The following is a 24495-nucleotide window of genomic DNA, read 5'->3' as shown; positions in this document are numbered from 1 at the left end:
GAGCGTAAATGAGTGTGTGTGGATGTTTCCCAGAGATGGGTTGCAGCTGGAAGGGCATCCGCTGCGTAAAAATGTACTGGATAAGTTATCGGTTCATTCTGCTGTGGCGACCCCTAAATAATAAAGGTATATTATTATATATGTGCAGATATACTGCATGTAGGTTTTAAATATGCGCATATATCCTCATATAGGTTCTCTCCTATAATGACATTCAAACTCACATAATTAGCATTAACACTGAATAAAGCACATGAGGTGTACCTGAGGTGATCGTTGTTCACCTGTGAGAAATAGAAGCCATTTAAAAATATTAATTTCAGGTGTTGGTTAGAACAACAGCTACTTTTAATATGCAAAATACTCTTTCTATTGCGTGATGTTGCTTTTAGTTCGAAAACGGTTCAAATCAGCCTTTAAGGCCCGTGCACACCGAGACGTTTTTTGCTTGCGTTTTCTGTCGACGTTTAACGCCTCGTGAATAAATAAAAGGCGTCAATGTAATCGTGCACACCAACGCACAAAACGGCAGGCGCCAAAGCGTCATTTAAAAAAAAAAACATTCTCGTTTTTTCGGTTTGACACGCCACGTCAAAACCTTCTCCGCCAATCAGATCGGCACTTTTGTTCACGTGCACCGGGCTGCTGAAGTTACAGTAAACAGCACTTGGAGGCGCTCAAGTGCAAAACTGTCAATGCGAGCGCACATTGAAGAAGCCCAGAGGCGATATGAACGTTTAGCTGCTTATTGCTCTTGTGAACAATAATCATTTCTTCATCGCCAGAGCTGGAGCTGCTGCTTGAACCATTTATGCTTGTTCGAGTCACTAGTAACTTTAACAACAAGCGTGTGAACTTCCTCTCTTCCTCTTCAGTGTTGCTTAAAATTGTGTAGCGCCATCTAATGTCTTATATTTTGCATACTCTTCTGCTTGACGCCAGTGAAAATCGCTTGGGTTTGAATGCGGAAAAACGTCTCGGAAAATGCTGACGATGAACGCAAGTGAAAAGCGTCCCGGTGCGTAGGAGCCTTTAGGCCAGGGGTCTCAAACTCGCGGCCCGCGGGCCATTTGCGGCCCTCAGTGCAATATTTTGTGGCCCGCGCCGACCGCTGTACACTGACAGAATCAGCGGAGCGGGGAGAGAGAGCGCTCCCCGCTCCGCTGATTCTATCCGTACACATCGGTCACAGGCATTCCCCGCCCGCCATGTAAACAAAGGGGCGGGGATGCCGGTGACGTCACCACGCACCCCGCCCCTTTGTTAGATGCTGTGACGGGCGGGAAGTGTTAGGAGGGAACTCGCGCCGGCCAGAACCAAGGTAAGCTGTTCCCGCCCCTGCCTGCCACTTAGCTACCTATATGCAGCCTGCCACCTACCTAGCTACAGCCTGCATCTTATATATATTATAGGTAGATACAGACTGGTACAGACTGATGTGACTGGAGTGGGGTGGGGGTGTTTTATTAATACATATATACGCCTTTTTTTAAGGTGAGGGAATGGAGGTTTTGAGTGAGTTCCCCCACTTTTTCCCCCACTTGAAGCGCTGTCAAGTCTCTGGCAGCAAGAAGTAGGCAAAAGATGCCATGTTCAGAAGAACTGTTCATAATCTTCACTCAATGTTCTATTAATGTTCAGGACACTTCATGTTCAAAAGAAATAATTAAAACTGTTAATAATGACATTTGAGGACTTTTTTTTTTGTGAAATCCCTTATGCGGCCCAGCCTCACCCAGACTTTGCCTCCTGCGACCCCCAGGTAAATTGAGTTTGAGACCCCTGCTTTAGGCTCTATAGTCAGTTATACTCGCGTCAATCTGGCAACCCGAGCTATGTGGACTCATTAGTAGAGGAGCCGAATGAAAAAGTGTTTTGATCAAGAAGTGCAATACCTAGTTTAACCACTGGGTGTCAATCTGACATACTACACCTTTAAAATGACCACTTTTATGATGGCTTTTGTCAAAACTAATGCCAGTATTTGTTTTAAGTTCTTTGTTTTGCTATGAAAATACCAAAAGAACCATTGAGTTCACCAAATCCTCCAGGAACTGCTTTAGTAATCATGATCAGAGCTTAATAGACTACTGAGCAACTTTCTAGCACTCCATCATCCAGCAAATAGTGCTTTATCACACCTTTAGGGACGTGAGCTGCAGACGTATAAACGCTCATTTGCATTTGCAGCCATTTAGTCTGAGTTTAAGAGCCTATTTCCATTTTCAGTCCTTCAAATGTGCAAGCGGCAGTACTGGGAATGTTGAAACTCACTTAAAGTGCTGCTAACTGTATTAGTCGGTGGGCAGCCGGCGCTGATTCACTGTGTGTGTTTTTTGTGTTACTGATACAGCTGAGATATGAAAAATCCTCATTAAACACACACACACACACACAGGCGGCCTAATGAATGACATGCGGCTTGATAATTACTGTGGATGAGGATGAGTCTGGATCAGTCTATAAGCAAGCAGAGTCTTTTCACTTCCTGTTCGCTCATATTTATGGCACAGTACAGCTGGTACTTCTACAGCCGTTCAGCACAGAGTTTAGAGTACTGTGCGTCTGAAACATTTACATTAAAAGAAGAGGTGTGCATGTGCTGGGTCTTTTTATAACACAAATACAATATTGCAAAATCAGACTAATAACTTACATTTACCGAACAGAGCACAAATAATAGTGAATCAAGAAAAATAAATAACATTTAAAACATACACTCACCGGCCACTTTATTAGGTACACCTGTCCAAATGCTCTTTAATGCAAATTTCTAATCAGCCAATTATGAATATAAGATTTCTACAAAATTAGAATATTATTCAATACAAATTGAATATTAACATCTTCCCTAAATAAACCAAAGAAAATATCATTTGTTGAAAATTGGGAGACAACTTGAGGGAAATTTTTAGCCACTCGAATTAGTTACACCAGAAGGTTCTGCTATATAAACAGGCAAAAAATAAATTTGCAGCCGTTTCAATGTCAACCTGCATGGGCTGGGATTAATACAATAGGTAATAACAAAGTTTAGTTCTGCTAACCCCTAAAATAAAAGATCTCCTGGATGGTTATGACTTTTAAATAAATACATGATGATAATGATAATCAGGTAATTAATTAAAAAATCCCAAATATATATATTTTTTACTCCTTCCCCTTGGCCCTTAAAACGGAGTGGTGAAGGGCTTCAAAATGTACACCTAAGAAATGGGACATGGGCCAGACGGAATCTGCTTGACTTTTTTTGCTATTTCTGCTGAGAATTTTGGTAAAAATCTGCAGATTTCTGCGGAATAATTTTGGGAGTATCCAGCGGAGTATCATAACTAAGACCTTAATATATGAAATAAAAAGTAATAAATTACTGAATAAAAATTGAAAAAATTCAGATTTACACGTTTACTCAAGTAAATAAACAGAATTAATGATGGGCTAAAAATCTGCAGAAATCTGCGGAATTCTGCGCGCGCAGATTCTGTGTGGGCCTAGACAGCACTACCGCACCTGCACACGTCATTATATGTCATCCTGAGCTCTTGCTTCATATGAGATCAGATGATCACGACTGCTGTAGTTATTCCAGTTGTGCTATTTTTTTTTTTTAAATCAGGAAATCACTAAAAGCAATGATGTTATCATAACAATCTAATGCGGCAATAAGATCATAACTATACTGTGCATTTACACCATGGCTATATTCATCAATGTAAACTCACGAAAAACAGCATTAAGATTAGAGCAGACACTGTAAAAAGGTCATTCTCAGCCACTAGACTTTTCTGACAGGGTATTCCAGTGTCATCGAGTGACAGTATGTTGTGGGACTGCTGTACAGGAGTTATTATTATTATTATTATTTTTTTTTGTAAAGCATGACGGTAAAACACGAACGCAGTTCGGATTATATTAAAACGTGAATTTTTTTGGTAAAAATTCATAATGACAAAAAATACTAATATGTGCATCTCTTTACTTCCGTGTGCAGCCATTTTGCTGTTGTAACTTAGATGGTGTATTCTGGGAAATTTTCTTATCCCTTGGTGTGGTCCTAAAAATGTTTTGTTTCAAGGGGTATCTAGCCCTTCCTCTTAGCCCTACGCCTTCAAGCTAAAGAGAATTTGGACACGCCAATAAGGGGAAGGGCTAAGGGGCAGAATTTGGATTGGGCCTTAACACGATGTCTCATGTATGAAATAACTTTTCAATTATTAGTGATTGAGCGAGCGAACTGAAATGAGCGATTCATTTGAGCTTAGGTTAAAAATGTGTGAGGATTTCTACACTAGAAGAGGTCATCCAGAATGTAGACATTTATATTTATTATTTTTGAGTGCATTAAGTTTAAATGTTAATTAAGTTAGCATTAAGTTAGAATAATCAGAAATCTTAATTAAAAAAAATTTATGTAGAGCAAACACACACACACACACACACACACACACACACACACAAAGTAATCTTATGTCAAAACGAAAAACAAGATTCTTTATCTGACAAATCTGATTACGTGTTTTTCTCTTAAACACACACACACACACACACATGCTTGCATATTTGACCACATACACATGCAGCTGTCAGGGGTTTTTCTTATCATCTAACAACATATACCAGTTAAGAGGAAACACCCAATCAGATATGTCAGATATATAATCTTGTTTTTCGTTTCGACATAAGATTATTTTGCTTACTCCATTTGCAGATTATTCAGCTTGATTTAAGGAAAAACTCACTTCATTTTCACTCATTATTTCTAAAAAAAAAACAATATGTTATTTTGTCTAGAAAATGGACCAATTTTTTCTGCAGTGTAGCTCAGCCAACACTTGGGGATAAAAGTGGAGCGGGGCATGATTGGGGGACCCCTAATAGTAACTCTGGGGCCCCAAATCTTGGCCCCCTTAGGGGCATCCCAGGATGCTTAGGGGCATCCCAAGTCATTTCATTCGGAGGTTATCCTTAAAACACCTCTCGGGCGGCCTGCTCGAGCAATCTATTTGAATGGGGAAACATCAAATTCTCCAGAACTGTTAGCCAAGCTTACGATTACATTATATATTAGGAATCACCTATAAAGTAGACAACAACTGTCCCATAAGTTTCATCGAACTCAAACAAAATCAGCATATTTTCAGGTTGCCCGAGCTAATGTGCATGCGCACTCGAAAGGAAGGAGATCACAACACCAACCTCATTTATAACCATTCTAAACATTATCATCCTCTACGTTTTTAGTGGCTGAACAACACTACTGTGCATATAAACCCATTTATAAACAAGAACACTACCTACATCAGCTTTGCGTGGCTAAAATAGCTTCAAAACATGCCTGTCTAAAAGAAATACTTAAGCTGTGGTGTCACCCTTCAGATCGTTGTTTTGAACTGGATAATGTCATTTCCCTGCAGCGTGCAAAAGGAACTCCGATATTGATTCAGGGTTTGGAAAAATTTTGATTCTGCATTTTTAGCAGACGCCCTTTCAGAAACTATCTTTCTTTTCATGCATACAAGTTCAAGTTCAATTTATTTATATAGCATGTTTCCAACTGCCACAAGGCTGCACAAAGTGCTTTACAGAGAGAAAATAAACACATGATATGAGCATAAAAACCGTAACAGCAATAGGCACATAATAGGAAAGAACAGAGAGAGTATATTAATAAAAGAGCAAAATAAAATAAAATAATAATACAAATAATTTTTGCCTAATTAAAAGATGCTACCACAGTTGACCAACACTAAACACGATTAATAACATGACTGTTTTGATCCCCCTCCCAACACCCCCCCCCTCCCCATTCCCCCCTGAAGGGAAGGACTTATGCTTCAAAAGACCTAGAAAATAAATGCGTCTGTATTTTAGACTTCAAAATAGGCAGTGACGAAGCCTTTTTTCGTTCTAATGGCAGGGCGTTCCAGGACCTGCTATGGCAAAAGCACATTCGCCTCTACTCTTGAGGTGGGTCTTTGGAACTTTTAATAAAAACTGATCAGCGGAACGCAAGTGTCTTGGAGGAGTGCAATTAACAATCGGTTGAGATAAATAATGAGGGACTAGACCATGTAGGGCTTTATACACAAAGAGAAGAATTTTAAATTCAATAGCCAATGTAGAGACCTCAGAATAGGAGTGACAGGTGCATATTTCGGGCTTTTAGTTAAGAATCTAGCTGCTGCGTTTTGCACTAACTGTAGGCGAGCAATCTGAGATTTAGGCAGCCCAAAGTAGAGGGAGTTACAATAGTCCAACCGGGAGTTTATAAGTGCGTGTATGGCAATTTCTAGAGAGTGTGAAGGAAGAGATGATTTCATTTTTGAGAGAAGGCAGAGTTGGTAGAAACTCTTTACAACCACTTTTGAGACAAATCATTGGGCCCAAATATAATAACTTCTTAATATTAACATAATAACCATACAAGGCCACGCCTTCCTCAGGATGCTCCGGATTCCCCCACAGTCCAAAGACATGCGGTACAGGTGAATTGGGTGGGCTAAATTGTCCGTAGTGTTAGAGTGTGTGTGTGTTTGTATGAGTGTGTGGATGGGTGTTACCCAGAGATGGGTTGCAGCTGGATGGGCATCCGCTGTGTAAAAATGTGCTGGATAAGTTGGCGGTTCATTCCGCTGTGGCGACCCCGGATTAATAAAGGGACTAAGCCGAAAAGAAAATGAATGAATGTTATTGATTAATGCATTTACTTGACAAATTTAATTCATTCATTTTCCTTCTGCTTTGTAACTGGTTTAACAGGGGTGACCACAGTGGAATGAACCACCACTTACTTTACAGGTTCATATATTTAAAATTTTAGGTGTTTAATGTTTGGTAAAATAATTCCTAATTGCATCTTTAGTGATTTTCAACTTATTACACTGTCTTGTCTAAACAGGATTTAGAGGTTTTTGCAAAAAAAAAGCACAAGTGGATTTAGCTGGTTTTGACACAAAATAAAATCTGCCTTGTTAAAAAACAAAGAAATGTCTAAAGTGACCTTTTTGAAAAAAAGGTATTTTATTTACTAGCTAATAACCCTATCATTACTTATTGAATGAAACTTCAGAACCTAATTATACTGTAGGAACCTGATAGAAAATGCTCATTTACAAAAAAAAAAGAGGTTTTGCACCTGAACTCTTCATTTGTTTACAAGTGCTCTTGGTTCATTTTAAATTACAGATTTTAAAAGTAAGAAAGTAAGAAGCTTTATCTGGATATATTTCATACGTCTGTGAAGCAAGTATTCTCTGAGATTCCATTGTGTTTGTTGACCATAAAACCTCTCATAAAAGCACATGTCTGCTATGAGCTTCTCCCCGGAGAAACGTCAGTCTATAGCAGTGGTTCTCAAAGTGGGGGTCGGGACCCCTTGAGGGGTCGCGGAACAATGAAGGGGGGTCACCTGGTGATTTCCAAAAATCTACTCATTATTATTAGGCCATAAGAATTACCATATTTTATCCATAACCAACTGAAGAGAATAAAACAGTCATTTATAGTTACTATAGTAGCTTTTTTACTAGTTCTATTGGATTGCGACCCCTGGGGTAAATACATTATATTAAAGACACAGCAATAGCGTCAGATGCAGCAGATTGATTTTATAACACCAGCTTAAACTTTCTGGCCCATTTACAGCACTGACATACATAAAAAAATTAAACAAAGAATAGACTTTGGTCTATTGGTGTGTGAGTGCGCCATTCCATGCAAGTTTTCTGTATTTATAACCACCTCAGAGGATATTGGTGGTTGCAAGTCACTGGCATTGTTATTTTAGGGGTCGCGTGCTGAAAAGTTTGGGAACCCCTGGTCTATAGCAGGGATGTCCAGACTCGGTCCTGGAGGGCTGGTGTCCTGCAAAGTTTAGTTCCAACCCCAATCAGACACACCTGGGCTAGCTAATCAAGCTCTTACAAGGCATTCTAGAAACATCCATGCAGGTGTGTTGAAGCAAGTTGGAGCTAAAATCTGCAGGACGCCGGCCCTCCAGGACCGAGTTTGGACACCCCTGGTCTATAGCAATCGCCGATTGGCTCATGTACTAGTAGGCGTGGCTTCATTTAGCATATTGACTGTTACACTTTTCCCATTCAAAACCATACAAGTGACACGTCTTGTGTATTCTATAGTCTGTAATTAACAAGTGCTGCTCAAGTCATAATCAATTGGTTCAGGTGTGTTTAATTATAACATTTATACAATATTCAGAAAAAAAATGCATCTAATTTAGAAAAAGCAACAAAATCCTTGCTCTCGGTTGGCTAATTTTATCTCCAAGAAGCCTAAACCTTTCTCTCTTATCTCAAAAATCCTCCTCCTCAAGCTTCTGTGCTCTTAGTTTAGCTAAAGATAAAAACGTCAACTGTGATCACGGCAGCTAATTGAGTCGTCAAGTTCTAATGTAATTAAGAGACTCTTTCTGATGGAGACGAGCCTAAAAATAACACCCTACAATTGAATTGAGTTGACCTAGAAAACCCGGAGAAGAAAGGAGGCGTTTACCAGGCTGACCGAATGCTCCAGCTCTGCGCATGGAGTCTAGCCAGAACTTTAACATCACAATTCATTCATCTGAAAGCAGCCGTATTTTCTCCATCCGCCTCCAGTTGAGGCGGGCTGCTTTTAGAAAAAAAGAGGGTAAAAATAATCCGGCGCCGCTGACTGAACTGCATGCTTGATAGAGGGAACCAACTTTCCTATTATTCATCAGCGGTTACTCAGACGATGTAACAAAAACAAACAGCCTGATTATTGGCACTGCTGCTTCTTTTAAATGCTTACCAAGGCTGCATTTGTTTAAGGAAAATCCAGTAAAGTCTGTAATTTTGTCAAATTAATCAAAATAATAATGAAAAAAAATCTGTATTATTATGTTTTCTTATTGATTAGATTAGAGAGCCCCATATTATGTTTCTTAAAAGACCCTCTATGCAGTAGGGATGGGCGATACCACAATTTTTAAATTCGATACGATACCGATACTTTTTGTTAAAAAAATTATGATACCAATTTCGATACCCCTTATTACTTAAAATATTAATGTAATTTTTCAAAAAAATTTTAATTAAAAAAAATCATATATATACACACACACACACACACACATATATACACACATATATACACACACACACAAACACACACACATCATGGATAATTAATATAAAATATTCAAATATACTAAAATATTCAATTGCATATAATGAGATTTTGTTGACCAATGATTTTGTTATTTATTCATTTAAATAATCTAATATTGATTTAATTACTGAATATTTATATGTAACAAGTAAAATCATCAAATAAAAAGATATAAATAATATACAATTAAATTTTTTTCATAATTATCAATGTTAATTATGTTTCCTTTAATAAAGGTATAATTAATTATATATAAATGACTGAAATTATTTAATTCTAAGTATAAATAATATAATATAAAATTAATTGTATATGGTCTAGATAGAATTATTACACTTTATTAATTATTATTATAAAATATAAAGACAATTAGAATTAAAGTAAATAAGAACTATGTTTGACTGGCCTGCCTGCAGTCCCGACCTGTCTACAATAGATAATACTTTTTAATATTTATATATATTTTTTAAATATTATATTTGATGACTTGTAGCCATCTATACTGTAGATCTAAATTTGTATGTATGTATATATGTATATATATATATATATATATATATATATATATATATATATATATATTATTATATATATATATATATATATATATATATATATATATATATATATATATATATATATATATATATATAAATATATATACTGTAGTGTGTGTGTAATATATATATATACATAAACGCACACGCATCCATATTGTATACACACTGCATACACATACATACTGTATATACACACTGCACAGATACACACACACACCCTTATATTTATTCTTATTCCCCTAATGGTAACGAGAAAGAGGTTTGCCTCCTATAATGTCTTTTGTCCGACAGAGGGAAACTGAGCAGAGGAACACTGGGCAGCTTGTTTTTGTTCCGCTTCTTTATAAGTTTCAGGGTGTGTTGTCTGTAAGTGTTTATAAAGGCTGCTTGTATTGTTGCTGTGTATGACTTTCTTATCACAAATATTGCTTGTGCAATGCTTTAAGCTGATGAGCATCACAACACACTGCGTTACCTCTCTGCCATCATGTCATTCCGTAATGCAGAAGTGTGCGACTTGCGTGTGTTGACTACGCAAGTTATCTGAAAGGCACATGATCGCTCGCGTCACGTTCACCGTAGATTGATTGGTGTTACGTCTTATATACAAAACATCACTGACAATCCTGTACACAGCGCTAAAACATTTAGTTATGCAGAAATTATTAAAATACAGTTAAAATATCGATACTTAAAAATATATATATAGAAACCAAATTTAAATCTTCTGAGTATCGATATATCAATACTCGAGCATGGATGTGCACTTCCCTACTATGCAGTGTGTAACACACAGCTCTAAGTGAATGAAAACATCCAGCTGAGGTTAAAATCTGAAAGTGCGCCTAAAAACATTGATTCTTTAACGCAATAGTCAACTTAGAGTTGAATAAATGAATCGTGTTGGGTTCAGATCTTTTGTCTGAATGCATCGACAGACGTTGATATGGTACATCACTAAATATGAAGTGCCGGTTCCGGTAAAACGTGAATGCGCCTTTCCCTTCAGACACAAGCAGAGCATGGGGGATCACCGGACTGATCATGACATGAAGATGACGATCACTGACAGATGGAGAATCGGCTGGGGGGAGTTGGGTTGAAATAGGGTTGAAGTTGATTTTTTTCACAACAACACCACAGCCAACCTAATGCTGTGTTTTTTTCTGTCATTTTTCTGATTTTCGATACAATAACTTACACTGCAACGCACGATTCGCCGGCCGTTTGCTAATTAAGGAAGGAGCAGCAGTGACTATTATGTATGGGACTTTGTCAGTAACTGTTAAAGTTCAAATGGACCATATGGATCTTCTTTCTCCAGATCATAACATGTAAGTTTAATTAAAATTGCTGCTTTGTTTTCTGTAGTTTGCAAAAAGAAGCAACTTGGGAACAAATGAATCACTGAACGAATCATATGGGAGTCGTTGTGATATCTATGTAATAATAAATGCATATTATAAGACAACGAAAATGTTTTTTGACCTGTTGGAGACCCCCAAAACCAAAATATGACCTTTTATAAGGCAAAATAGGGGCTCTTTGAAAATGCATCAATGCAACAAATCGTTTTTTTAGAAAATATTTTAATATGAAGATTTTCTGATCATTTACACATACACATTCACACACACACAAAAATGATGTTTTTTAAATGATGTTTAACAGAGCAAGGAAATTTTCGCAGTATGTCTAATAATATGTTTTCTTCTCGACAAAGTCTTATTTGTTTTATTTCGGCTAGTATAAAAGCAGTTTTGAATTTTTAATGAACCATTTTAGGGACGAAATTATTAGCCCCTTTAAGCTAAATTTTTTCTCGATAATCTACAGAACAAACCACTGTAATACAATAACTTGCCTAATTCCCCTAACCTGCCTAGTTAACTTAATTAACCTAGTTAAGCCTTTAAATGTCACTTAAGCTGTATAGAAGTGTCTTGAAAAATATCTAGTCAATTATTATTTACTGTCATCATGGTAAAGATAAAAAAAGCAGTTATTAGAAATGAGTTATTAAAATTATTATGTTTAGAAATGTGCTGAAAAAATCTCTCTGTTAAACAGAAATTGTGGAAAAAATAAACAAGCGGTCAAATTATTTAGGGGGGCTAATAATTCTGACTTCAACTGTATATATATATATATATTCATACAGTTGTTTATGTTAATAATTTGCTGTTTATTATATTTGTTGACAGTATTATACACTTGAAGTAAAGTTCATTCGTGGGAAGAAAAAGACAGGGTCAGTGATATCAGGTAAGCACAAATGTTTTGTTTTTTTTTCAGTGCTGGGCGCTTGTGTGCGCGTGTGCGTGTGTCAGGCTCTCCTCTCCCGACTGTTCCTTCTCCCCTTATGAAGGCGTCTCTCTGGCCCAATCACCAGAAAATACAGGTGTTACTGATTATTCATGATTGGTTCATTGACCAGCTGCTGAAATCTCCGCTTGCTCTCCCCCCTTTTTGGGTGTTCGATCATGCCTCACCCACCACAACACTAATCAAGCTCCAGCTTATTCAGCAATTAACATTTAAACAAAACAGACGTTTATGGTGAAAGTATGTTTATGAAAAATATCTATTGAAAATAAATGTTTTTTTCATCTTCCAAAGTATCCTAAGGCATAAAGTATAATATTTTCTACCCAAAAAATTAAGTTGCATGCAAAACTTTAGTGCAGAAACTCAAAAATGATAAGTACAGTAAATTTCAAAAGAAAAACACAAAGTCTTCCAAATGTTCTAATAAGATGTACTTCAATAGCATTTCTTCATTTAAAACTTTGATAAAGTTAAAGATTAATTAGTAAACATTAATAATAATAATTCAGCACAATAATAAATAATAAATTTAAGCACCAATTCAATTCAATTAAAACTCAATTATTTTAACCGTGTTTTCAACATAATAATAATAGTTTAAATAAATATTTATTCATTCATTTTCTTTCAGCTTAGTCTTTATTTTTAGAGGCTGCCACAGTGAAAATGAACCACCAACTATTCTAGCATATGTTTTACGCAGCAGATGCCCTTTCAGCCTCAACCCAGTACTGGTAAACACCCATACACACTCATTCACACAAACACTCAAAAACCACGACCAGTTTAGTCAAGATATCCTCACTGTAGTCTGTAACCACGCTGACGTACTGGACCAGGTCCACTAGGTAGTGGACCTTGTACCGCCCACTAAAGTAATGCTACTGTGTTGGTAGGGTTTAGGGGAGGGCAGATGAAGGCGATCGTCCATTATGTAGTTGACCTGGTCCAGTAAGTCATCAAGCTGCAGGCAGCAGCGAGGACTGTCTCAATTTAGTTCACCCAATTTACCTACACCACATGTCTTTGGACTATGGGGGAGACTGGAGCAGCCGGAGGAAACCCACACCAACACGGAGAGAACATGCAAACTCCACACAGAAATGTCAACTGGCCCAATCTGGACTCGATTCAGTGACCTTCTTGCTGTGTGGCGACAGTTCTAACCACTGAGCCACCATGCTTGCTGTCTCTATATAAATATAATTATTATTATTATCATCAAAACTGTGATATCAGAAACGTTATACTCTATTTTTGATCAAATCAATGTGATTATGTTGAGCATAAGGAACATCTTTCAGAAAAGAAGTAATTATTCCATACTTGTGGCATTTTGAGTAATCAGTAATATTGGCTGCGGCGTTTTATCTCCATGAGAAGACTTTATCTCCCATTAACACTCGCTCTGCCTGGTTCATGTTTCTCAGTGGTTCTGCCAGGAGCCCAGACACTTTTCCCAACTCCAGCAGCTCCACGACAGCCCGTCTCCTGGCAGAACATCCCCGAGCCAGATGAATAATGCATCCCTTCTTCCAGACTAAAACAATCTCACCTGCTCTTCTGCTCACTTAACACTACAACCTCCAGGGATACCTGTCTGCCATCCATGAATCAGCTTCTTATATCTGTTGTGACTAAAACTGATTACCCTGATCTCAATAAGTGAAAGGTGTTGTCTAGCAACATTGAATGCTAAAATATGAGCAGTGCAAAATGACATTTTGGGTTCCCACGGGTCAGTGGAAGTTTAAAAGCTCTATTTACATTCAGTCATTTAGTGGATGCTTTTATATAAAGTGACTTACAATTGAGGAGGCATTCAGCGATTCATCAGCAGGAGGCAATACACACAACAAGTGCTAGTTATACAAAGGGAATGTCACACCAAAGGCGGCGAGAGCGTATAGGTAGCCGGAAGTCATTCATTTTCAATGGGAGCCGATGGCAATAAGCGGTCAGGAGTGCATCTTTGCTGCTGTGGGTGGCGAGGGGAGTTGAAATCAAGTCAAGTCAACTTTATGGTAATGAGCTATGACGTGGTTCGGCGGCAAGCAATTAGAATGTTGAGCGTTTACCATATACTCTGGCATTTATGCACTCATACACTAAGGCCAATTTAGTTCATGCAATCCAATTCAATGTATTTGGACTGTGAGGGAAACCAGAGCACGTGGAGGAAACCCACGTGAACACTGGGAGAACATGCAAACTCCATACAGAAATGCCAACTGAAATGCCAACAAACCAGCAACCTTCTTGCTGTGAAATGTCAGTGCTTACCACTGAAGCCGCCTTTCCACTGCACACGACATTTGGACACGACTGTCGGAATACGCCCCCTTGTGGCAGCCGCACAGTATTTTCAGTGTTGTCGCACACCACGGGAAGAAGCTGATTCTCACGGTGTCCGAAATAAAGTAGGGCAAAAGCAAGAGCCTTTATTCTGTGCGTTTACATAGTTTAATGGATGAATGAATACTAGAAACTCATAGACCGCTAAATTATTGGAGGGAATGTGGAGACAACATTAAAAATGTACATTTTTATTACTTTCTTACTTACATTTATGAACAGAAAAGTTTTTTTTAATATATACTTTTTATAATTAAAAAAATAACCAAATAAACTCCTGTTTCTCATCTCGCGCGCATGGATCTGCTTGAACAACACTGATATACATCAAATGCGGTCGGCAAATCGCATACGCTCTAGTCGCAGGAGTTCAAATATTTCAACGGATCCGCAGCTCAATTCGGATCCGAATTTTCCGCATACGGAGATGGTCGGAACTCAACGCAGCTCCCGGACTGCTCTCCATTGGAAATGAATGACTTCCGGTCTGTCGCTTGTCCTTTGTCGTGTGCAGTGGAAAAGAGGCTTGAGCTACCCAACTACATCAAATTGACATCTAAACTGGCGTCAAAAAAGTCTCAAAAATTAATTATAGGACAGTCCTTTTATTTCTTTTTGACGTGTTTATGATTTCAATGCTCAAAATTAAAACCGATTTGAATTTTTGACTTGTTTTTTGGCATCAAAGTGCCCACTGCATTGCTTTCTGATTGAGTTCTTCTGATTGGTCCACTGCTTTGGAACTGACAGCGTTGTGTGTAAAAGTTGAAATTCTTGTCACTTTTCATGAAGTCTTAAAAACAATTTAGGAACTGCTTTAGCTGTGCATTTATCTGAAAATATTAGAATAAGCCAATCAGAATCAAGCGTTCAACAGCCCTAGCTAGAGTACAATATTAAGATGTCCCATGAAGTGCTTTGAAATGTGAATTTTTATTCGATATTTGACGTAATCTAAACCGAAACATGAAAAGAGGGTGGGACATAATGTAGCTCCTCCCCTTTTTAAAAAACAGCCAATAGTGTTTTGTTTTATCACCGCTCTGCCAGTGAGAGGATTTGAGCTCGAGCACATCAAATGAAAAGCAAATGAGAAGAGTCTTGAAGGGGGCGGGGCATGTCTATAGAAACTATAGTGTAAACTGACGTGAATAAAACCATTGTAGTGACAAACTACAAGCTTTACATGTTTATATCAGTTTTATATTTTCTAAATGTGAATTTTGTAACTGTTTTGGTGCACATTAGCTTGTAGATATCCTAAATATGAACAATACTGATATTAATATCTACAAAACTTAATTTTAAGTTCATAGGACCTTTAAGTTCCTCTGATTGGTCCACTGCTTTGGAACTGACATTGATGAGCAGCGCTGTGTGTAAAGGTTGAAATTCTTTTCACTTTTCACGAAGTCTTAAAAACAATTTGACAGTCAAAGCCTGTCTGTAACTACTTAAGCTGAGCGTTTATCTTAAAGAGCCCCTATTTTGCATTACAAAGGGTAATATTCTGGTTTGGGGGTCTCCAACAACAGACTGATATGCATGCTAGGTCAAAAAAACACTTTCATTGTCTTATAATATGCATTCATTTTGACCTAATTGTCCCAATGACTCCCGTATGATTTGTTCATCGGTTTGTTTCCAAACCCCTCCTTAGTGCAAAGCTAATCTGCCCCGATTAGATCGATGACAGTCTGTTGCAATTGGTCAACTGCGTTCAGCGAGAGACAGAGAGAAATGCCCACCACGCCTTATCAACAATTTTAAAGTAGTCAATATTTTTGTAGTGAGCATACCTGCCAACAATCCTGACTGTTTTCTCCCAGAAAACTCCCGAAATTTCAACCCCCCACCCCAATGGTATTAAGCATTTTGGTACGATCTGTGAAACCCTTGATCGCAGCGGCTGCCCGAAACATGCTTCATAGTAGTTACTAACATCACAGTACACAGTGCCCGGTTCTTAATAGTGTTATTCAGACACCTCACCCCCGAACCTAATAGCCCAACCCCCCAGCTGATGGAGGCCATAGCAACGACAAACAACAGTGGAAAGCAAGCACACAAATGCATTTAAATCTGTAAACAAAGCGGCATGCGTTGCGTTTTCAACGTGGCTTTAGAAAATATAAAGCTTTTACAAGTAACAAACACAATTAAAAATATAATATTTGCAAGATAGAGAAAACAAGTAGGCAACCATTTTAATGCAATTACTTACACCTGTGAAATGGAGGAAGAATCTGATCCATGATCCACTGATCTATACACTGATCTAAGTTTCTGTCAAGCTCTGACAAAGTCCTCTATATATAAAAGTATTTTCTGATCCTTCCTTTTACAAACGGGTTGTAACTTGTAAGCGTGTAGATTGCTGAAGCACTCGTCAGAAAAATGACAGGAACACAGCTCAAGGCTGGGGCTATAATGCTGAGGCATTTTTGCAAAAATAAACCTCAACCACTGACTCTTCACAGTTTCATCTTTGGGTAGAGAAAATAACTCTAATTTTCCCTCACACTTCCAATAATATTCAGCTGAGCACAGCGTCTTCGCGACATGATTCACCCGGGGTATGCTACAGTGTTCTTCGTCTTTTTTTTCTTGCTACTCTATTTGTGGGCGGGGCCAGGGGTTTAAATTTTCCTGGGTTTGCACGCAACAAATGGGCAGGGTTTAAGTTCCGTATCGATGACATGCCAGCACAGCTAAAGACTCGTTATCAAGACGATTCATTTGAAGCACTATGAGTCGACTCTTTTATAGATGAATCAATAGTTTTAAACACGTCGCACTTTCAGAATTAAGCCTTAGCTGGATATTTGACTTCACCTAGAGCTGTGTCACACACTACATGGAAAGTCATTTTAAAATTTCTTTAAAATATTAGAATCAGCCAATCAGAAACAAGCGTTCAACAGCCCTAGCTAGAGTACGATTTTTAAAGGTGAAGTGCTTTGAAATGTGCATTTTTATTTTATGTTTGACGTAATCTCAACCGAAACATGAAGAGAGGGCGGGACATAATGTAGCTCCTCCCCTTTTAAAAAACAGCCAGTAGTGTTTTGTTTTGAGCTCAAGAGCAGCAAATGAAAAGCGTACTAAAGGGGGCGGGGCATGTCAGATAGTAAAGAGCATTTGATTGGTTATGATGTGATGAGAAACTGAAGTATGAGGTGACGTGAATAAAACAAGCTTTACATGTTTATATCAGTTTTATATCTTTTAAATGCAAATTTTGTCACTTTTTGGGGCACACTAGCTTATAGATATCCTAAAATCAAATAATACTGATACTAACATCTACAAAGCTCATGGGATCTTTAAAAACAGGAGGTCAAATTAAAGATTGGGGAATGTTTTATTAAAAAAATATGTGCATTTGAAAAACTACTACGGTTAAATTTCACCCTCAAAGTGGTCACATAAGTTCTTTACAGTCTGGCTAGTTGGATATTGGAGGACGTCCATCCTCTGGCTCCGTCAGTGCCAAAGCGGTGGGCTGGAGTCACTAGAGCTGACCTGTTTTTAACCTGGCTGCCAAAACTGGAGGAAACGCTGGGACGGCGCTCATCTCCCGATTAAGAGCTTATAGGGTTCCTGCTGATGGGACAGTGGTGAGGGCAAAGAGCTGACATCTAAAATCAGTTAATGAAATAGCCATTAAATCTCAAAGGGAGGGTGTTTCTTACAGCACAAGTGCACAGATGCATCTTTATCATTTGGCTGCTTGTTAAAGTCAACTTGCATCTAGTGATTTTGGATGAAATATTATCTGTGGATGTAAAAAGCTTTTATTTTAAACCTCTAGATCATGAGCACTCAATAACCTTCATCAGGCAGGGGGATGAGTAAACTATAAGGTGCGCTGTGGTAGAGGATCGCATGCAAATGGAGTTATTTTATACTAGGGATTATGGTAAAGCATGATGTCATGCATGGTCCCCTGTTACGGCTTGTTTTACCACACGAAAGAGAAGCGGGGCATTATTTCAAGGTCACTCTGAGGCTTTGTGTCTCAACATATTTCGGGGTCATTCCAACAAAAAGGAGCCTTAGGAAATTTTTGGTAATAACAATAACTTTTGCTAAGGGTTATTGTTTTAAATATATTAACAAAACAAATACAATTTAATTTTATTTATGTATTTATTAATCTTTCATTAATTGTATGTCCTTGATATTTGCCTGTGAGGCATTATTTATATGTAAATAAATGAATAAATATACATAACAAACACACATGCGTTACAATTTATGTATTTAATTCTCATGCAGGAGTAAAAACAAATCTAGTTCTAATAAGTTAATAAATACTACAGATTTCTGATTTTCATTTCTCTATTTGGTGTTTATGTGCCAATAAATGATTACAAGTTAATTTTATGTGTATATGATATATTATTTAGGCATTTACATTAGATATTACTAATTAAAACTAATTAATTTAAAAATCTCTAATTTACTTTTTGTTTATGTGATGTTTAAACATGTTGATGTTGGAGCTTTTAAGTTTTGATTTAGCATTTTATTCAAATAATTATAATAAATGTAAGCATTGAATCCTACATTTTCCAATAAACACAAATTTGATGACCTTGAGCATTACTAAGCTCATTTGTAAAATAAGTATAACTGTCATTAGCCATAATATAGGCTATAAAATATATTACAAATAATTTGCTATGGTAAATTATTATTTAATATGGTACAATATATTTTATTATCTCTCTAGTTTTTTCTTTCTTTGAAAGAATCTTGCAAATCAATATTTTGTAAGCAGCATTTGGAAAAGGAAACCTCAATATTTTGTGGAATGAGTCGGTCAGACACAGCTGTATCTATTAGTGATTTCTCCAATAATCAATCACCATCAGCAGTCAGTGATGCGCTCATTAGGATCATTTGACCCTCACTGCTCTGCGCAGATCCTGATGAACTGGTCTGTGTTGGTTTTAAAATGCCCTTTCCATGAAACAAAACAGATTTTTCCACACTCATTATCATTCATTCATTTTATTTTTGGCTTAGTTCCTTTGTTAATCAGGGGTTGCCACAGCGGAATGAACCGCCAACTAATCCAGCATTTATTTTACACAGTAGATGCCCTTCCAGCTGCAACCCATCTCTAAGAAACATCCATACACTCTCATTTACACACACACTAAAATCACTATCATTCCCTGATATATCAGTGGTCGCCACTGCGGAATGAACCGCCAATTCATTTATAAACGTTGTCCTCAGTGAACTCACCCGTGCGTATTTAGAGGAGTATGGGTCCTCAAAGAGCGCCCAGGCCTTCTTCTGCCATCTGCTCCATCGCCCAGATCGGTTATCCGGGGAGTCTCCTTGCGCCAGTCTCCGGGTCATCTCGACCCCCTCATCCCCCTCAGCCGCCTCGACGACCCCTTCAGGCTCCGGGTCGTCATGACCGAGGTCGAGAGCGCCCCCGGTAAAACTGTCCAAAGCCTCCTCCGCCTCCCTGTGCTGCCGGTAGGTCATCCAGCAGCACGGCTCCACGTCCGTCTCATCAATCCCCCAAAACGCCAGTTCCTCCTCATACAGCGGTCCACACACATCCGCCGGGCAATGCAGCTTCCCCGTGCGGTAGTAGTTGAGGATGTGCGCGAAAACGCTCGGGTGGCGGTCGAAAAAAAACTCCCCGATGTTCGCATCATAGTCGAAGTTGTTCGGCGCGTCGGGCTCCGCCAGCCAGGAGAGCCGGGTGCCGGGCAGCGTGCGCAGGGTGCTGCGGTAAGTCTGGTGCTTGATTCCTCCGACGTTGATCACGATGCGATCCTTGTCGTCCCCTTGGCCCATCGCGTACCTCTCTAGTCATATCTCCAAGCCATGGACCTTCGTCGTACCGCTGGGACCCATGTTCAGAAAATTCAGATGTGTTTACAGCCGTGCCAACTCTTCGTGCCACTGTCTAATCAACAATGGATATCCACAAACCTCATGCACTTGACTTCTAAACAGGTCGTCCTTCTAATTAGGCAATATCCTGACCCCCGGCTTGGGTTTGAGGGTGTCGGGCAGGTGTTTCTATGGTGTCATTGGGCGCAAGGTGGTGCTGAACGGACAGCGCCAGTCATCCGTCGAGCCGTCATAACTCCAGAGCCCCTATTGTGTTTCGGGAATAAAACGCTACACGTCTGTTGTCTCCGAGTACAAGCAGACCGAGCAGCTTCAGACCTTGCCTTCAGCGATTCTCTAGTGGTCTTCAGAGAGGTTTGCACAATCGATGATGCTCTGAATAGCCTGAGGTCTCATTGAAGCGGATCGCTCGTCATGACGGTCTCGGAAGAAACAGGCGTCGCAGCAACAAGGGAGGGTCTTTCATTTACAGGACGGAGATCAGTCTGAAGCGCGTTTCCACGCGAACAAAAACGCAACATGTTCCCGGGGTGGAACACACTCTGTGTGGCAGGTGGTTTTAACATTTAGATTTTAAAACGAAAGGGATAGTTTACTTAAAAATGAAAATTATGTCATCAGATATGTTTACTCGCACTTCACTTGTCAAAAACCTGTCACAAAAATGCTTCTATCGAAGGGAATGGCTACAGGTTTTTCTAAATATCTTCTTTTGTGTTCAACAACTAAAGTGAAACTCATAAATGTTTTGAACCACTTTAGTGTGAGAAAATAGTGACCGTATTTTTAATCTTTGTGTGAACAATCCCTTTAAGACTGATAAATAGCTCGATTAAATGCATTATTTGACCTTTGATTGCAATGCTTGACTTCTTACATGCCATCGACTGTCATTTACTAGTTAATCTCCTTACTAATTAGCCTAATTAACTAATGACTGTTAATTATTTTTCGAATACTAGTCTACTATGTGTATAGTCAGCCATAGATCAAAAATATTTTATGAATAGTTGGTCTTTATTAAAGGGAAAGTTCTTCTAAACATGAAAATGATGATCATTTACTCACCCTTTACTTCTTCTAAACCTGTTTTACTTTCTTCCATTGAACACAAAATAATATATTTTGAAGAATGATGGAAACCCATTAACATCATTTGTATTTGTTTTTCTATAAGTCTGTGATTTTCAGCTTTCTTCAAAATATCTTCTTTTGTGTTCTTCGACAGAATAAAGAAACTCATAATAAACCCTTGGGAACAATTCGAGGGTGAGTAAATAGTGAGAAACTTTAGTTTTATTGGATGAACTGTCTCTTCAACTATCCATGTCAGACTTTGTATGTATTACACAGCAATCAGTGTGTGTGATATCTGAATATAATATTCATAATATATAACATAAAAGCATTCAGTAAACAGTTATCTAAGCTATTTCACTGGCCGCTTTATTAGGTACACCTTGCTAGTATGGGGTTGGAGCCTCTTTTGCCTTCAGAGCTGCCTTAATCATTTGTTGCATAAATTCTGGAAATATTCCACAGAGATGATCATATTGACATGATAGCATTATGCAGATTTGTTGGCTGCACATCTATGATGCGAATCTCCCATTCCACCACTTCCCAAAGGTGCTCTATTGGATTGAGATCTGGTGACTGTGGAGGCCATTTGAGTTCAGTGGTCTTCTGCTGCTGTAGCTAATCCGCCTCAAGGTTGGACATGTTGTGCGTTCAGAGATGCTCTTCTGCATACGTTCGTTGTAACGAGTGGTTATTTGAGTTACTGTTGTCTTTCTATCAGCCTGAACCAGTCTGGACATTCTCCTCTGACCTCTGGCATCAACAAGGCATTTGCACCAACAGAGCTGCCGCTCACTGGATATTTTCTCTTTTTCTGACGATTCTGACCATTCTCTGCAGAGATGATTGGGCGTGAAAATCCCAGTCGATCAGCAGTTTCTGAAATACTCAGACCAGCCTGTCTGGCCCCAACAACCATGCCACATTCAAAGTCACTTATATCACCTTTCTTTCCCATTCCGATACTCAGTTTGAACTGCAGCAGATCGTCTTGACCATGTCTACATGCCTAAATGCATTGAGTTGCTGCCATGTAATTGGCTGATTTGCGTTAACAAGCAATTGGAAATGTATACCTAATAAAGTGGCCGGTGAGTGTGGATATTCAGCATAGTAGACTATCTAACAAAGACAAAAAGTATACTAGTTGGTCATTTTACTACAAGTAGCTAAAAACTAGTACTACTAACCAAAAGTCGAGTTAGTCTTAAAAAGTCAATATTAAAGCAGCTTGTCATCCCCACAGTGTCCTATTTCTGTGAGCAGCAGGTACCCTTGTGTTGCAGCTGGAGCTCAGCTTGTGAACTGCTCCGGGTCTGTTTTTTGAGGCCGATGTGGCGACGAGGAGGAGCTGCAGCACTGAATCCAGAACACATTCGCCTGCGAGGCGTGTTTGACCGTGTGCGTGTGGGGGAGAGTCTGAGGAGGGGGGATTGCTTCAGTTTTGGGGACATTCATATGCTGCCTCCCGACTGCAATCTGGGAAACAACACGTGCAATCTCAATGTCTTATGAGCAACTCTGATTTCATACATTACCGAGAAAGCTAATATTTGTCTATTAGGCTGATCAGGGACGAGATAAACTGTTAATCTTTTTTTTTTTTAATTGCAATAACAGAAATCATATTAAAATTGATTCTTAGATTCAGATCTAAATTGTCAAGATGTACTGTATATTGGGTTTTACGGATGAAGATGATTTCTGAAATGGCATTTTTTCCTGAGCTGTTAGAGCCTGCAATGCTCCATGTCTGCCTATAGGGGGAACTGAAGTGTTTGAAATGTTACCTGAATCCGAAATAGAGAAAATATATGATTTTGTTTGATTACATGATTTCAGATTTTGAGAGAGTATTTTTGTATCTGCATTAAATTCATTATTAATTTAACAAAAAATATTTTATATACATATTAAAATAATTTTTATGGAGGTAAAGTGTCAAATTTGATGCTTCTAAATAACTTCTGGCAAAATAAAATGTTGAAATATTGGTTAATTAATGCTTCATTGGTAACGCTTTAAATAACAGTACATGAATAATAATGTATTAGACATTACTAAACTAAATCGTGTAAACTAAATGATGTAAACTAAACATTACTTTTGTTATGAACTAATGAGTAAGTGCTAACTAACTTTAACTACAAGATGAGTCAGATGAGTTCATGTGTGAATAACGGCTACCTTAATTACTTGGTAGTACATGATTGTTATTTAATTAATGTATTAATTACCACATTAGTTTTTACAGTTAATGAAATCATGAAATCATGATATGTTAATGTATAATAATATTGTGAGTGCTCTTGGGGGGGTGGGGATGGGGGGGGGGGGGGGGGGCACATCATCATTCTTGACTACTCATGAACTCCTTATTCACATCCATTTAGTGCGTTTACACTAAACAACATAAGAAAAGTGTATACATATTAATACATCTTTATTCATGTACTGTTGTTATAAAGTGTTACAGTTTCATTGCTATTTATGCAATCATGAAAGAAAACTTATTCTGTACAATATAATAAAGTAGTGTTTTCCAGTCATGGGTTGCAGATGGAAGAGTATCCACTGCGTAAAACATGGATAAGTTGGTGGTTCATTCTGCTGTGGTGACCCCTGATTAATAAAGGGACTAAGCCGAAAGGAAAATAAATGAATGAATTATAAAAAGGCATATATAAAAGAATATGTGCTTATAATACATTTTAGTATATTTAAAATTATTTCAAAAAAAACTTTTTTGTTAATGGTTTAAAAAAGATAAATTGGATTTACTGTTTTTTTTTAATGTAAGTGGTTGCAAACAATTGATATGGGTTGAATTAAAACAAACTAAAACAGTTTAGTAATATTCAACCAAATTTGTTAGTTTAAATTCAGCCCATATCAATTGTTTGCAACCACTTACAATAAAAAAGGTAAATAAAATTAATCATTTTTGTTCTGTAAATTAATTGAGATTAGGTACTGTATAAAGATTTTAAATTATAATTAATTAGGATTTGGGGTGAAGCAGTGGCGCAGTAGTGCTGTCGCCTCACAGCAAGAAGGTCGCTGGTTCGAGCCTTGGCATTTCTGTGTGGAGTTTGCATGTTCTCCCTGCGTTCGCTTGGGTTTCCTCCGGGTGCTC

General features: G+C 38.1%; 1 protein-coding gene across 4 annotated transcripts in view; it reads right to left on the bottom strand.

Moving 5' to 3' along the window:
- kcnc1b (potassium voltage-gated channel, Shaw-related subfamily, member 1b) overlaps positions 1–20766 on the bottom strand; it is a 40147-nt gene extending 19381 nt beyond the window's left edge. For 3 of the 4 annotated variants that reach the window (XR_012399745.1, XM_005174262.6, XM_005174261.6), the window contains exon 1: positions 19653–20766. Coding sequence is in view for 3 of the 4 variants with exons in the window: in XM_005174262.6 (XP_005174319.1) it covers positions 19653–20219 (567 nt within the window). In the remaining variant the exon portion in view is untranslated. 4 annotated transcript variants of the gene reach the window in all.
- Positions 20767–24495: the final 3729 nt, after the last annotated feature.

The sequence above is a fragment of the Danio rerio genome, chromosome 25 (genome assembly GCF_049306965.1).
Source record: "Danio rerio strain Tuebingen ecotype United States chromosome 25, GRCz12tu, whole genome shotgun sequence".
Taxonomy (NCBI): domain Eukaryota; kingdom Metazoa; phylum Chordata; class Actinopteri; order Cypriniformes; family Danionidae; genus Danio; species Danio rerio.
This window is presented reverse-complemented; position numbering and strand designations above follow the sequence as displayed.